At 41.4% G+C, this 16,559-nt stretch overlaps 1 protein-coding gene across 2 annotated transcripts in view; it reads right to left on the bottom strand.

Annotated features, from left to right (window-relative positions):
• Nucleotides 1-161: 161 nt before the first annotated feature.
• Nucleotides 162-16,559, bottom strand: part of diras1b (DIRAS family, GTP-binding RAS-like 1b) — a 20,388-nt gene continuing 3,990 nt past the window's right edge. For both annotated transcript variants that reach the window (XM_087169743.1, XM_023430794.2), the window contains 2 exons: nt 4,592-4,933; nt 162-3,643 (listed from right to left, as the gene is read on the bottom strand). In XM_087169743.1, coding sequence (XP_087025869.1) covers nt 3,356-3,643; nt 4,592-4,900 — 597 coding nt within the window. In that variant the 5' untranslated portion in view covers nt 4,901-4,933 and the 3' untranslated portion in view covers nt 162-3,355. The remainder of the gene's footprint in view (nt 3,644-4,591; nt 4,934-16,559) is intronic.

The following is a 16,559-nucleotide window of genomic DNA, read 5'->3' as shown; positions in this document are numbered from 1 at the left end:
GGGTGGGCGGCTGGATAATTGTTACAGATTATTTCCAGCTTCTTTTAGTTTTTAGTTTTTAGTTTTAGTGCTTCATATGGCCACATCAGGCAGGCTGCACTCCATCCATCTGGCATCTTAACAGGCAAAAACAACCGATTACAAACACAACTTAACCCAGATCTGTTTCACACGTCTTGTTTCTGAAACGGAAAGTGGCGAACAAAGATAAAAGAGTATGAATGAGCATCCCTGGTGTCTAACAGGTAAAGGGTATGTTTACAATGCAAATCTTTGAGTTTAACAGGACCTCACATTAGTGCAAAATACAACACATCAATAACAACAGATTCATTCAACGTTGAAAAATAAAAACGTTAACAGCCATGGAGTGGAACCTTTAGTTACATATTCACATTTTGCTAGTATTATCCGATTGATTAGATCTAAAGAGTGGATGTGTCAAATACAATATATCATGAGCATCATTATTAAGCTGTATATTACAGTACATAGCAACATCAAACCTCTTACTGTAACAATATTTCCTGGTTACAAAGGACTTATTCCCAGAAAGACAGCGGGTACAGTTTATCTTTACATGGGTAACATCTTACTTGAAGCTCTTTTAAACATCTCATTGAACTACCATATGCTTTATTTACAATAACTACACATTTGAAATTGTTTCATGTGGGTCTGTGGGCATGAATAATGCAGTAAGGGCATTTGACATGGAGCTTATAAATGAGGCGTTGCTGATTAATAAGCAAGTCTTCAAGTAAAATGTCACCCTAAAGTGCCCAGTCGTTGATTCTGCTGCACACATAAAGACATAGAAGGAGACAGACGAGAACAGTTGCTGTGCTTTTTCTTTTCTATTCTTTTCTTCTCTCACTCTGTTTTTTTTTTTTTTTTTTTTTCTCTCCAGAGAGATGGACACACAGTCAAAAGGGGGCGTCGTCTGTGTCTCTGGGTTAAACAGTACAGGAGCAGATTATCCGCCAAATTGTTGTTGTTAAAACCGCCTGAGAGATGGAGAAAAGTAGACAAATAATCAGACCCTCCTCGGCGTCCTACGACCTTGCTGGGGGTGTTTATGTCACGTATACGCACACTTCACGAACCACAGCTAAACGGGGTCACATCACGATACCCTGTTGTTCAGCAGAACAGTAACCTCATTGTGCCATGTGCCGGACAAATAAAACATTTTGACGACCTACATCGAGACTGAGAGCTATACCTATGATCATGATGCGATTGTTCCTCCACGTTCAGGACTGGTGGGTAAAATGTTAAAGATGGAATCGCACAGAAGACAAAAAACTGAAAACACAAGAATATACAAAAAAGAAACACACACACAAAAAAAAAAAATGTACAAATAGATATGTTGGTAAAAAAGTATTGTGCTTTTGGCTGCCCTGTGTACACTGTGTACAATTATCAGAGCTCCTGCGTGAGAAAAGGGTGTTTATATATATGCACTTTGGACATGGAGCTGTGGCTCCAGGATATTCTGTGTTAAGCAGATGATGTAGGCAAAAACATGGCAAATCAAAGTAGTGTGTGCGTGTGTGTGTTTATGATATAAAGTGCAATGTGAGGGCATTTAGGCTGAGTGAGCCCTGCTTGTCTTCATGTAATCCATCAAGTGTTACTCAAATTGACAACCACAGCTATGCGCATGTGTGTGTGTTTCTTTTTTTTGACACTTGCATGAATGCATTTGTGCGCATGCTGTGTGTATATATGTATGTGTGTGTGTGTGTCTGTGTGACTCATTCTGTTTCCTGATGCCTGGATGAGCGTATGAGCGGTAATGTGACCAAACCGACCAAAGAGGAAACAGAATTCAACCCGATTCAGGTCACACTGAATATTCTGCATGGAGCAATTTTACATCCATCCCTATTATTATTATCATTATTATTATTTTTTTCTTTATTATTTCTTTCTCTGTGTGCTTTTTGTTGGGCTTTTGACCTTACATGAATTTAAAGAGCATCATAAAGCAAGAAACAAAACAAACAAACAAAAAAAGGCAAAAGAAGAGAAACCTTTGCATGAAAAGTGCCAAAGCAAACTGACATTCTTGACCTCAGAACCAAAAATCATCCCAGCTCACCTCCGTCTTACCGGCTTGGCAATGATTATCCAAAGTGTATCGTCCTCAAGGCAGACTTGTATTTTTGTTTCATATTTTGATGAGAGCCCAGCGTCCTTTCATCCACTGTTAATCGACACTAGATGAGAGTCTTAAAAGGATTGTTGCGTCGATCAGTAAGCGCGTGTGCATGCCCTGCCGCTGGATGCTTCTCCACTTCAGATGAGGACATTTAGACGGGTTGCACATGAGTTTTCGATATAATGGCAGCTTGATGAAGGTAAATTTCTTTTAATCTTTCAGGAGAGATGATTGGGATGAGAAGGTGGGTGAATTTTTTTCTCTAGCCACAAATCTAAGCGTCAATGCTTCAAACTTCACATCAAACTTCCTGTGACTGATATAATAGTTGGGGCAGGGCATGTGTGGACTACATATGGGATATGTTTAAATATCCCATGTTTATATACATCAGAGTCCTCAGGTGTGGCTCCGGGATGTGGCCGGGTCGTGTGTTCTGCTGCTGTCCTTCATGCTAGCAGTCTCAAAACCATCCAGTCCTGTCCTAACTAGCATGACGGACACATTCAGTTTCTTAAAATTGTGTTTTTACCAGATGAGTGAGCTTAAATAACTTTGTCGACTCTGTTACATATACATTATGTTTCTCTATAGTTGTTATAATAGGGGGTATGCAAAGGATGAGGGTGCTGGGATGTCTGGGGGGGGGGGGGGGTGTTTTGCAGGGAGGGAGCAGTGAGGTGTAGAGTGTGAGAGAGGACACTTAATGCTTCGTGTGGATCAGAAACCTTCGGTCTTGGTCGAGGATCCTGCAGCCGTGGTCTTCACTGCAGTCCAAGGTCTTGATGAGATCCTCGGTCAGGTTTGGTGGTACTTGGACAACGCAGAAGTCCACAACACACACTGTTTCCAATAGCGGCTGACGTCCACAGGTGAGACACGCTTCTTGTTTTTAATTTGCTTCTTGATATTTCTGTGGCGCCCCCCCCCCCATCTCTCCTTTAAGCAGATTGCACATGGATGTAATGCTCCAAGCTGAAATCTGGTATGTCTCTTGTATGTAAGTTGTGTTTGTGAATGCAGCAGTCAAACGGAGGAGGATGTGGATGATGAGATTCCCGTTGCCTTCCAGACGTTTTGCTCCGAGTGACACATTTAGTGAGTCTCTTTTTTCTCTCGCCTCCCTTCTCTGCCCCCCCCCCTCCCCTCTCTCGCCTCCACCTCCCCTCTCCTCCTCTCCTGGATTTACATCACGCTGCATTTGCCCTTCAGTCTCTCGGCACGGGACTGCTTCCCCGAGCGCTTGCCGTCGATGTTGAGGCTCATGTTCCTCTTCTTGTCCAGGTTGAGGAGCTCCTGGAAGAGCTCGGTTACGTTGTGGTTGGTCTTGGCTGACGTCTCCATGAAGGCGCACTTCCACTGGTTGGCCTGAGCCTCCCCGTCCTTGGTCTCCACCTCCCGCTGGGTCTCGTCGCTCTTGTTGCCCACGAGCATGATGGGGATGGCCTCAACGTTGCCCTTTATGGCCAGGACCTGCAGCGAAATTAGGGAAACTGTTGTTATGTTCTTGCTGCAAAGTCAACAGTCACACAAAATGTAGATTTCCAAGGTAATCTTAACACCAGTTAACAACATCCTTGGAGGATGTTTGTCTGCATGTTAGAGCGTCCTGGTGGCCTGGGGGTGTAAGATGTTGACCATGTAGTTGCAATGTCCCTGGTTTAAATCTGAACATAGTGAACAAGTGAAACTGGTATTTATTCTTTCTATTACTAATTATAGGCAACTTGAAATAAAAGAAATGAAAAAAAAGGCAATTAATAGAAAACAATTTGGGTGAAAATAGTGCCAAAATATAGCATAACAATTTATTTATTGTTGTTGTTACAATTTATTATTTAATTTATTTAGTATCAAAAAGTAGCACCAGACAAATAAGGCATAACGTATAAGGTATTAATAAGTTTTAATTCATGAATGAATAATTTACAAATGCTTCAGAGATCAGTTAATAAGCCATTTATTTATTTATTTTTTCTGATTTACAATTTAAATGGAAATAAATGGTCCGGTCTGGATGCACTGCAGCTCTTTTCCAGTGGGTCAATAGTTGAATTTATCCATTAAAGGCTTCTTCTAAATGTTTTAAATAAAGAGCTACATAAAAAAACAAAGCTCGTTTTGCTGGAGGAGAATATAAATCTACTAAATGGACCTTTTTCAATTTGGCAATCCCTAAATCGTCCCTATTAATGACTAATCATCTGTAAAGAATGCATAACTGATGTATTACGCTCAAAGACAGGCAGGAAGTGGCCAACATGGTTTTTGATCTCAACTCATTAAGCTCAATGTCTCCTGATAACTGCAACCCGCTGAAGCCTAGATGACAAAAACACATTTCATTAAAAAGGATGAAAAGTTTCTTCACATTTCTAACAAACACTTCAACTCACTGACAACCGCTCGCACACTCCCCACCTGTTGGTAAATGGGTTTGAGCTCCTCCAGCGACTGTTTGCTGGTGATGGAGTAGACCAGGATGAAGGCGTGGCCTTTGGAGATGGACAGGCGCTGCATGGCCGGGAACTGGTGGCTCCCTGTGGTGTCGGTGATCTGGAGCGTGCACACGCTCTTGTCGCAGCTGATCACCTGGCGGTAGGTGTCCTCTACTGTGGGGATGTAGGTGTCCCTGAAGGTGCCCTTCACGAAGCGCAGGACCAGGGAGCTCTTCCCAACTCCCCCTGCCCCGAACACCACCACGCGATAGTCGTTGCTTTGCTCCGGCATTCTGCCCCCCTCAGGCTTAAGACAGTGTTACACCTATGATGTTAAGGGTGGGGGCATGGAGAGGAGGCAGGGAGAGAGGAGGGGGGTGTGGAAGAGCGGGAGAAGAGGATCGTTTTTAGCGAAGAGATTGTACAGAACCAGCAGACACAAAGCAGAAGGAGGAAAAGGAACTGTAAGTGTTGGCGGGACTCGACCTCAGGCCAGTGGGTGTGAAAGCACTCTGTCTGTCCTCGTGGTCTGACTGTGAGCCAGAGTACAAATTAGAGAGGATGAGTTTGGTGAGGCTCCAAGTGTTTCACCTGACGCAGACATTTCCCCTAATCAATACCGTCTAGTTTCTCAGTTTCAACCCCAAAAACATTCCAGCGCTTCCTCATATATCAACTTAAGCAACTGCAGCAAACCCTTGAAGAGACAGAGTCCCTGCAGCTGAGGAGACTAAAGAGAATCTCCAGGCCTTCAGGGGCTGGACACAATAACATGCATAATACAACACACCTCAAAGGACAACAAAGAATACTTTAGAATTGAATCAACATCTTACAGAACATTATTAGCCTCATAAATAGAGAATATAATGCAAGGCTACCGTATTAGATTGCATTAGGTCGCATGTGTGAATGACACACACTGTATCTTGAATGTATGCATGACTTCACTGCCTCTCTGTTGTGCTTCCTTTTGGTATTGATCCAGTCACAAAGAGGAGGCATCAAAGGCAGCCTGCTATTGTAAATGTAAACTAAAAACTAAAACTATGAAAAATTAATGTTTTTTTTATTGTCATTTGTGTTCAATTAGTTTTGGAAACCCCTTTTTTTCCCCTGATCTCTGCTAACCTAGTGTCTATTCCATTTCTATTCATACAATTTATATTTTTTTGCTGAATATAAAAATTAAAGCAGCTCTTATCAATATTCTTCAACTTTGGATCAAATAACTATGTGCATGTGAAAGGTATCACTTGGATTTAAAAATGAACACAGAATTATGTCAAACTCCGCAGTTCCCTTTAGCTATAAGAAGCCTTTAAGCATCCCTTCAACTCACTAAAGCTCTGATAAACTGACTATTAACTTCCCGCTCAGCACCAAATGACTGACAGACAAAGGTAAAGGAGCATTTAGCTTTAGAACTAGATGTCTCCCTCAGGAGTTCACAGAGCCCAAAACAGAGATATAACAAAATGAGGGTGAATATTGGACTTAAATTCACCAGTTGGTGAGAGACATGACTCTTCTGTAGCTGCTGGATGTGTAAAAACAGCACAACTGTCTGCTAACATGTTTTGCCATATTGACTTAAAAGATGATCGTGTCAGTGTTGTTTTCACAGTTTGTTGCACTGCGCCAATGTGCCCCAAAAAAATCAATTAATGCAGATTTGAAGTAAACAATTTAAAAACAGTGATGATCTATTGTTTGTTTTACAAAATACCTGCTGTGCACATTCAACATTAATACCTTTAAGGTATCTCATCCAGAAGGGTGGGGGTTGAAACAAAGCCAGCAGGGGTATCGTATAATCTACAATTCAACATTGCATACAGAAAAGTAAACTCGAACGATCACAGCCACTCTGTGTGCAGTCAGCTTATGAAACTTATAATATTTACACTAATTGAAAAGAATATACAAATCCAAAACTTTAATAACTCCGGTTGGTAGTCAGCAGCAACACTGCACACTGAAGGTCTCTTCAAACCTTCACTCTCAGTATTACCTGCGGCAGCTCATACATACTGTATGCATCTGGACAGTGTCCTAACAGCTAATCTATTGCTATCTTTGTAAGTGCTTGTGTGTCTGCTGAGCGTCTGTGCGTGATCAAGCATTGCATCTTGTTACATTATTCATCTGTTGTGGTTCCAAACTTGCTTTAAGGTCCCATAATAAGATGCTCCTTCAGTTGTGATCATGTGCTGCTCTCTAAGCTCCGGCTGTAATGAAACAGTAAATTGACATCAATACTAGATGGAATAAGTGGATTTCTGTCATGCTTGCGCTGCTGGAAGCCACTATTGATGGCAGGGCCCCTGTAATTGCATTGCCAGATTCTAGATAATATCAGTCAAGGAGTTCAAAATAAATGGGGATTTGGAGAGTGCCTCTTGTGTTTTATGGTCAATCTATAGCTGTAAGTCTGGGTGACATATAAGAGTTTTTTATATCCATGCTGAACACACCACCACAGTTTCATTTGCAGGTAAGTCTGTGTTTTCTGCTCATATGCCTGCAGACTGTTAAGTGTTTTACTCTGGTCTGGCAAAATAAAATCTTATTTATCGGCTCTCCGGTGCCTTAGGCTGATAGTATACTCTGCATTTTGAGATAGTGAGGGATCCTGTCAAAAAAAAAAAAGTCTTAACAGCCGGTTTTCCAGTGTGATTGAAGCTTAAACTCTGGGATATATGCTCATGATTCAAGCCTATCAAAGTATTTCTCTTTTAAATCATAGCAGATTGTGGAAATGAGAACATGTGTTAGACAGGTACAAATGAAAAAAGCAATAGGGTTAAAGGTCTTGGTAATAATACGCAACATGGCTACAAGGCTAAACTGTTAAAAATGTCAAAACTGGTAGAAACAAATTTTCATCTGCGTTGCCTCAAACTTTTTGCTTTAATGAGGCCTTCAGTCACTTTGAGGAACTGTGGTCTGAGCTGCCAGAGTGCTGCACAGTGATGCCTGCTTTATGTCCGACAGAAACGAACACACACACACACACACACACACACACACACACACACACACACACACACGCACACACACACACACACAGCATTCAGCAGCTACAGAGCCAGATATTTCCCCTCAGGAGTTGATGGACACCAAAAACAGAGCTAAAAGAAGAGCAAATATTGGACTTAGATTCATCAGGTGGACACAAACATGACTCCGAATGGACGTTAATGAAGCTCTGTGTCTGCTGAATTTGTAATCAGGCAACTGTTTGCTAACACGTTGGCCATATATTCATAGTATGTCAATAAGTCAATGATGTGTTTACAGCTTGTTGTGTCGCCTCAAAGTGGCCAAAAAAAAATCAATTAATACAGATTTTTTTTTTTTTTTTTAAATCGCAGAGATCTGGAAACACGCAGATGAAAAGGATAAAAGTTCATCCAAATGGTCTTCATCCTTTATGTAGAGATAAAAAACAAAAAACACAAGCAAGTGCATTAGAAATGTTGATAAGAATCACTCATTGCACAGGCAGGTCACTGTTGAACCAAGAAGTAATTCTGTAAACTGTGATAGATAATCACAACAGACAGTTTGGGTATTAATTTTTACAAAAATAATTTTGGCTAAACACGGGAATTCTTATCCTGTCTGACTTATTTTTAGCAGTGTAGCTGTGTTCCCAGATCTCAGCGACATGGTGAGTACAGGGTTATTATTAGAGATGGAAACAGAGGCCAAAATAAGTTTAGCCCATATTGGAAAACAAGACTGCAGAGCTTCTATTTTGTTGATATTTTGATAGTTGTAATGAAGTAATGCAAAGAAAAGGATCACACAAATATAAATGGCACAACTGGCCAAATATCTAAAATTATGATGATGATATTTTATGATATATCAGTGGAACAGTCTTGATGCTCATGTACACACAAATGTTCTCTTTACTCTCTCTTTCTGTGTCTCTTTCATTTCAATTTATGCATCATGAAAATATTTGTCATGGCTTTCCCTCTTGCTGTTTCTCCTGCTCACTCACTCCCCGGGTCTCCGTGCTGTTTGATCAATAAACTAAGGCCGCTGTGGTTTTGATCGATGGGGCTCGTCTGTCTGGGCCCTGTCAGTCTGTCATCCAACCGCGCTCAGTGCCTGTTGGTTTTGGGGGTTTTTTTGTTTTTGGATGTGGATTTGAGCTCCGCGACAAGGATTCTGCTCATCAAAACCTTCCTCCGCTCCCTCCCTTCTTTCACCTGTACTAAAATTAGCTGTCTCCCTCCCTCTGTCAGTGTCAGCAGCTATATCTGCACACACAGGTGCAACCTCACAGTGACACACACACACACACACACACACACACACACACACACACACACACACACACACACACACACACTGTACTTCCGCTCCTCCATCATTTGTCCTTGACACCAGGCCTCTGAGATTAATGACACTCCTCCCGAATGCAAGCTGTCTCTCTCCATTTCCCCCTCCTCTTGTTTTATTTGAAATGAGAGGACTGCAGTTGCTTAATGAATTAATGGTATACTATAAATGCATCTGTGGCAGTGCAGCCAAACTCCATTAGCAGATAGCTTTGGCACAGGCCAAGCAGTCCTCCTTCCCTCTCAGTCAGAAAATAGATAGATGCGACGCAGCCTTCTCCACTCGTTTTATTTCACAGAACGAGCAAGGAAATGTCACCTTTAGCGAAAACATGCACATAATTTCCCTCAAGAGAGCCACTTACGCAGCGGCACAAAGGAAGCGCATTAACCAACATCAAACACAATGCCATTCAACAGATCAAGAGCGTGATTAAATAGACACCCACAAAGCGGTCCCATGGTATCTTGTGGAGAAAAGGGTTTTAATCAAGCCTCGGATACTGGAATGTTGTGGATAGGCGGCTATTTTGGCGTTGAGTGTTTTACAGGATCAACGGCTTTTCGGCTCAAGGTTTTTCTGAAATATTCGTCCTCTCCGGGCCACATCTGTGTGCACACACACTCACATAACACACGCTCATCGCAATGTCTGAAACCCGCACAAAGTTTCTTTAGCTGCCAGACTGTCAGATAGTGTATGAGCGTGTGTGTGTGTGTGTGAGAGATGTGTATTTGCCTCTGCGCAGTCAAGCAGAAGATTCCTTGTTCTCTGTGCACACATCAGCTCAGGCTTTTTCAAGTGTGTGTGTGTGAGTGTGTGTGCGTGTTTTGCCACAGGAATGAATCTGCGTTTTTAGCGAGGCAATTTTTAGACTCGGGCGTTTATATTAGGTCTGAGCAGACTGTAGAGGTTCAATTTACACATTTTCATTCAGTCTCACACGTTCAGTCGTGCTGCTGCGTCACTGCGTTCAAACCTGCCTGCAAAACACAGGCACGGAAAGCCCAGAGAAAACATGTGCTTATTTAAAGATATTTAATAAATCTCTTGGGGTTAATTTTACATTTATCAACATGTATTTTTTTTCCTAAAACAAGCCAGAGGAATATACGTTATTTCTTTTCCTGCCTCACTCAGTCTGGGTGTCTGAGTGTGTGTTGGAGGGCAATGATGCAAAGGAAGGAAACAATCCTTTCATGTCCATCAGAGCAGGAGCTATAAAATGTGTTCATGATCCATCAGAATAATGGATCCTCTCTACTGAATATTAGACTGCACAGTGTTGTGTGACTGGTTTTGTTAAGTGTTTCAAAGGTGTTTAAACGACAACTGGTAGTTATGTGCGTATAAATGGAAATAGATTTATTCTGGGTTTTTCTCTTAGTGCATGAATGTTTTAATGTGGGAATATTAATTTGTTTTTATATGACTGGCTTCTGTCTCTTCTTCTTTACAAGTTTTACATCTAATGAATCTAAACTCTGGTTCTTTCACTTCAGAAACTCAGAGATGTCGCATTATACTTAGAATAGTTAGATGATGGGGCATTTTTTAAGTTAAAAGGAAAAGTTTGACTTGGCTCTTTATAGGTCTCTTGTTAATAGTTAGATGAGAGTTTCCATACCACATATACGGACAGTAAACTACAGCCAGCAGCTGATTAGCTTAGCATAAAGACTGAAAATAGGGAAACAGCTAGCCTGGCTCTGACTGAACAACATCCAGCACCTATTAGCCTCTCTAAAGCTCACAAAGTAACATATATCTTGTTTGATTCATTCATAAGCTGTGTCCCAGTTCAGGGGCCGCATCCCTCTGAGGCTGCATTTGAAGACCGATTGAAGGCTTCAAATGGGGCCTTCTTTTCGCGAGCAACGAAGGCTCCAATTGGTGGATCCTTCGTGGCCTGATCTATCCTAGCCTTAAAATGTTAAGGTACGAATGGAAACGATTTACCACACTGTGTCCCTCGAAGCATGCCGCCCCTGAATTGGGACACAGCGTATAAATTTGTGGAGTCTTTATGAGGTTGCCAAGCGACCTAACTGCAGGAAGTCACTGCACCGGACCAAGAACTAGAAATAGTCCTCCAATAAACATTGTGAATGCACAACTTGTTGTTTTTACATGGTTCTTGCACAGATTGAACAGACAAGGCAAATTTTGTGACAACTGGGCAGAACCACTCTCGCTGTTTCCTTCCGTTTCCAGTCTTTTTGCTAAGCTAAGCTCGTCAGCTGCTGGCTCTAGCATCATATATATTGGACAGACATGACAGTGGTAACGATCTTCTCATATAACTCTTGGCAGGAAACCAAATTTCCTAAAATGTTGAACAAACTATTTCACAAAACTTTGTTTTTAGGAAAACTAAGTCTTAGTCCACAGAGAACGTGTGTCCTTCAGTGGAAGAAAATAGGAGCTATGCATTTTTACACAATGTATACCACTCCTTACAAACTGTGAAAATGTGAGTAAACCATTTGCAGCAATAAATACACCTGTTTTACACCTGCATGTCTTCATAAGTGACTGTCATTCTTTTTCAATCAATTGATCAACATGAGCATAGAAACAATCATTTTGCTTCCTCCTATGTGTTTATGTGTTTAACAAAAAAGGTCAATTTAAAACAAAGCTACATGTGATGTATGTGCATATATGCATGAGCAAATGTGCATATATATATATATATATATATATATATATATATCTGTGTGCATATACTTGCTGAGTTTAAAGGTGTGTGAGCCTGGGTGTGAATGCTTCTCATCAGCGGCAGTCTATACTGCAATTGAGCTTACACCACTGTACGTGCAGGGAGTACGGGTGTTGGACTGTACAAGAGATTGCAGCACTGTGGTCTTGGCTTAGTAGCTAATCATTGAGCTTAACCTCCTCTGTGCTCCTGGCCTGCTCTGCATTGACCCAATTCCCAGGACTTAAGTTACCAGCGGTCTCCCTTTAAGACTGCATGCAGCTCTTGATGCACACTGAAGCCCTCTGATACTCCATCCACATCCCATTGACTCAGCATGTATCAACACTAACACTGTGGCAACAGGAGCATCAGACACAAAAATAATGTAGGTGACTTCTGACTGTCTGTGACTGTCTGCTGTTACTCACATCACATTTGACTTGCACCAGGGGGTTTGCAGCAGAAGATCCATCTATTAAACCACAGTCCAGACACTGACGACATATTTTCTGCAGGACTCAGAAGAGATGTGCACAGGTTGAATTTTTTCTAGTATGATATTATGTTCATTATGTTGAGTGTCATACTTAAGGCCTGGGAATGTGAGACATGGTCAATAAGCATGATCCATTTCTACCATTTTCTATCTTTAGGCTTAATGAAATATTTTCAAAATACAGTTGACAAAACTGGTCCTCATCATCCAGTCATAAAAGAGCAGTTTGTATAGTTATGTGAACAAAAAATATGCTCATAGGAGGTGTGAAATTTTCACCACAAAAACTGCGGTTTTCACACTCAGTTTGGATTGTTTGCAAATTGTACCTGATTTTGTGAAAACCTCCCCTCATCAGGCAAAAACCAGCCTCGTTTCTGCCTGGATGATGAACATCTTTTTGTAAATTAAATTGTTCTTTAATGCATTCATAAAGCCAAAGTTTGTAGCGACCGAGATATTGACACTCTGCAGTAAGTCTCTGCAACGTCTGCACTGAGCTGTGGCAGGAGAGGGAATTATGATTGGTCCGAACCCACTATCATAAAACAGCTGGGTTATATTTCTTACTTGGTATTATCCAGGTCAAGCCTAACTTGTGCACAGCTCATTGTTGTGTTAGGGAGAATTTGATTATAGAACATTTAGCAACACTTTCCTAAAATCTCTGCAAGTAAAACTACTAATATACAGAACGAACCAAAGAGGCCTGTTTTACCACAGAATCCAGATATTTGTCATCATTAGGATTTCGTTTGTTTGCAGCAGCGCATGTTGCTCGCAGAGAAAGCCACTTAAAAAGTAGCAACAAGAGCAGACTATGAGAGACAGAGAGCAGTAATTGTCCAATGGGCTGTAATATGATCATTAAGCTCAAATTAAAACCTGAAAATAAGATTAATAGCCAAAATTGAATATGGAGCAGATTAGACCCTGCTGGGTGCCACAGGAAGGCTGTGGGTTGAGATTAGAAATCTGTACATTCAAATGGGGAAAGTGAATTTACACATTTTTTGAAGACTTCCACTGATGTATGTCTTTTATAAGCTAAAGTCAAACATCTCAAACATCCCCCTCACCTGCAACTACAAGGATTTCAAAAATGAAAACACATAGTAAATGTGCATTTTTCAATTTAGAGTTTCAGAGGGAAACATTTTCCCTTCAGGCAGATTGATTCCTGAGCTGTAATCAGACATTGTAACCATAATCCTGCTGATTCTATGCAGCAGTTATACACAGGACCGGATGTAAGATGCACCTGTAATTAGTCTTTGAGTGTGTGTTAGTCGCGAGTATTAGCTTGACCTGGGGAACCCTGGGTTGCTCCGTCTGGCCTCTCCATAAGACTCTGCTAATACCTCAGCCTGACAATCTGGGAAAAACACATGCACCTGGCTAATAACACCAGGACTAGGCCAAAGAAGTGGAAAGATCACTGGCAACCATGTTTATTTTCAAATCTGCATAATTTATTCAAATGTATTTATTTTTCAAAAAAGCTTATTCTTAGAAACTATGAAGGCCCTGACCTGAAGGACTAATTACAGACTAGTGGGAGTGTGTTGCAGAAGCATGCCTGCAGTGACAGATGGTGACAAGGTTGGTAGTTTTGGAACTGACGAGATCAACCAGGCACAGCTTCTTTTTTTTTTTTCTTTATAATACCAGTTGATCCAGGTCTGATAACAATGCAGATGGCTAAAAGCAGAAACAAGGGAATCCTGCTCCAGACTGCTGCTGACGCTCTCCTGATGCAGTCAGAATTAGTCTTCATCTCTAACCACAGGATGCTTTTGTTTTTTTTTCTCTCAGTTCTAATAATTTCTTAAAACAGATTTAAAGACAGGTGGCATTTTACACTAAATGACCAGCTGATGTTTGAGAAAAATGTCAAATAAAACACGTTAACTCGGGGGTCGCGGTGCGCATAATTGACCAGAGCTGACCATCCTGTCCTGCGATTAGCTATGCACAAGACCAACAGCATCCTGTCTGATGCCACGTTTAATGAACACTGTGTGGCCCTTTCAAATGAGCTGATGCCGTCAGTGCAGCTAGAACACTTTAGCATTGATCTGTTCCAGTATTAAAGCAGACATTATGGAGTATACGGTTATATATAGCTCAGAGGTGCTCAACAGTGATGGTGCACTTGACTAGACTTGTGCTGTCAAAGCAACAGACAGACTTAAACATCCTGAGGAGAAAACAGTGAACTATTTGAATCAATAAAAATAACCAGGTGAAGCTCTGGTGCCACTTGTCTCAAACCCGTACATATGAGCACACTTAGGGAAAAAAATCTGTTATTGTTTCATACTTTTGTGATTAAACTTAAATTATATGTAGTGGTTATTTTCTACAATTAAAATGCCACATAGGGAGGGCTGCTACCCCTCCAAGTTAAACATGATGTTGTGAGCATTGACAAAATTCTGATTCATTGCTCACTTAAATATAGTACAGTTCACCAGTTGTTGTTGTTGTTGTTGTTGCAGCATTGTCAGTTGTTTCCTTCTCTGTAATTAAACAATATTCCATTAAAAAAAAGTATACATGCACAAATGTGGGCACAAACACAGGATGAAACATGGTCAAAAACTGCATGCTGCTCTCACACAAAGCACTTAAACCTGATTAAAGTAACCTCCTTTAGTATATCTCTTCGCCAATTACTCCAAATTAGGACGATCCACCTGGTATTCAGAGGTGTAAATATGAGGAAGCAGCTCATTGAGCATGCATGGTCTTCCCGAGGAGGAAACTAGTTCAAATTCACAGCTTCACGCAATGACAAATGGCAGTCGTCCAGCACAACAACAACAACAACAACAACAACAACAACAACAACAACAACAACAACAACAACAACAACAACAACAACACAGGCTACAAACCACTGATGCAAAATTGCTCAATGAAAGGAGAATCTTTTGTAATTCATTTTCCCTACTAACTGACTTTTTATCAACCAAATATATTTGAGTTGTGAGCATTTTTCTACATCTGGAGTAACTGCTGCTTCACTAAGCCATTATGTACATTTGTGTATACTTATATGTGGATATTGATGTTTTCTTTGTCCTTTTTCCTCATTTTGCTGTTGCTATTTGACATAAAATGTTCACTGTTTTCTGTTTATTTTTTTGGAAAACAACTTTGTATTTGTTGATCTCGATAAGTGATACAAGGCCTGCTCTAGAGCCACACAACCGTCTCTGAGAGCCACATTCGATTCATGGCTGCAGCTCTGGATGGACCTGATCATGATAGCTGCAGACAGCTGGTGTTTCTTTGTGTTTATGGAGCTATAAAATGTGAAATATCCCACCAGTCTCCAGACATAAGAAGACATAAGTGACATCCCGCAATAGCATTCACGTCTTCCTCAACATTTGGCCATCCTCACTCTTAGTTATCTTACACGGCCTTTTGTAGGGCGCTTTCACTGGGCCTTAAGTACAAAAAAATTGTACCCCCCCCCCCACACACACACACCAAAAATCCTCATGGTTATCAATTAGTATCATCTATACTTGTCTCCAGCATCATCAGATGTGTTAGCAACATCACCAGCATCCTCTCCTCTTTCTGTGTTTTCTCCTTATTACCATGTATTGAGTCATTTCTTTGTCCTGCCTGAGCAGAGTGGAGTATTCTTATGCAACTGTACTGTGGCTGTTCAAAAAAGACAAACAAACGGACAAGCAGGCATCCAGGACATCCACACTGCCCCCACATTTCCACTTACCACCCCCCCCCCCAAGCACATGCACGCTTTAATACAGTCTGCATCTCTATGCTCCTGTCAGCCGCACACTTTAAAGCTTAATCACAGGATTTACTGTCATACATCTCTTCTCTCCTCTCCTCTCTGAAACCCTGCAACACACACACACACACACACACACCCATGACTGGCAATGTTCAATGCATACAGGAAGTTGAGTCACATACATATACATACGCACACACATGCACAGAGAAGGCCTAAATGATTCACAACTCCTTTTGCATGTCATGGTGGCTTTCTTTCCAGTCATGAGACCCACAGCAAACATCACACCAGGGATGGATGAGGAGGAGGAGGAGGAGGAAGCATGGAGAAACACAGATCCAGATGGAGGATTAACCGTGGTATTTGCCACAGAAACTGGGCTTTATGCGTCACGCTGGCGTCATTATTAGTGTATAGTCTAATGTTGACGTGCATCTCCACCTCGGCTGTGGTCAGGAAGGGGTTGGCAGGAGAGCACTTTGCCGTCGGTCCGCAGATTGTTGCGCAACGCCATTACAGACCACCCTACTCCTGCTCGGTTCATTCATAAATACCAGAGGATCGCCATCTCGCAGCTGTGCCATCATTTCGCAGTCGCAGCGAGCCCCCCC

The sequence above is a fragment of the Seriola lalandi genome, unplaced genomic scaffold (assembly GCF_002814215.2).
Source record: "Seriola lalandi dorsalis isolate HSWRI2012SDOR001 ecotype SW California unplaced genomic scaffold, Sedor1 jcf7180002054911, whole genome shotgun sequence".
NCBI classification, from domain to species: domain Eukaryota; kingdom Metazoa; phylum Chordata; class Actinopteri; order Carangiformes; family Carangidae; genus Seriola; species Seriola lalandi.
Note: the sequence above shows the minus strand (reverse complement) of the source record. Positions and strands in the feature narration are given on the sequence as shown.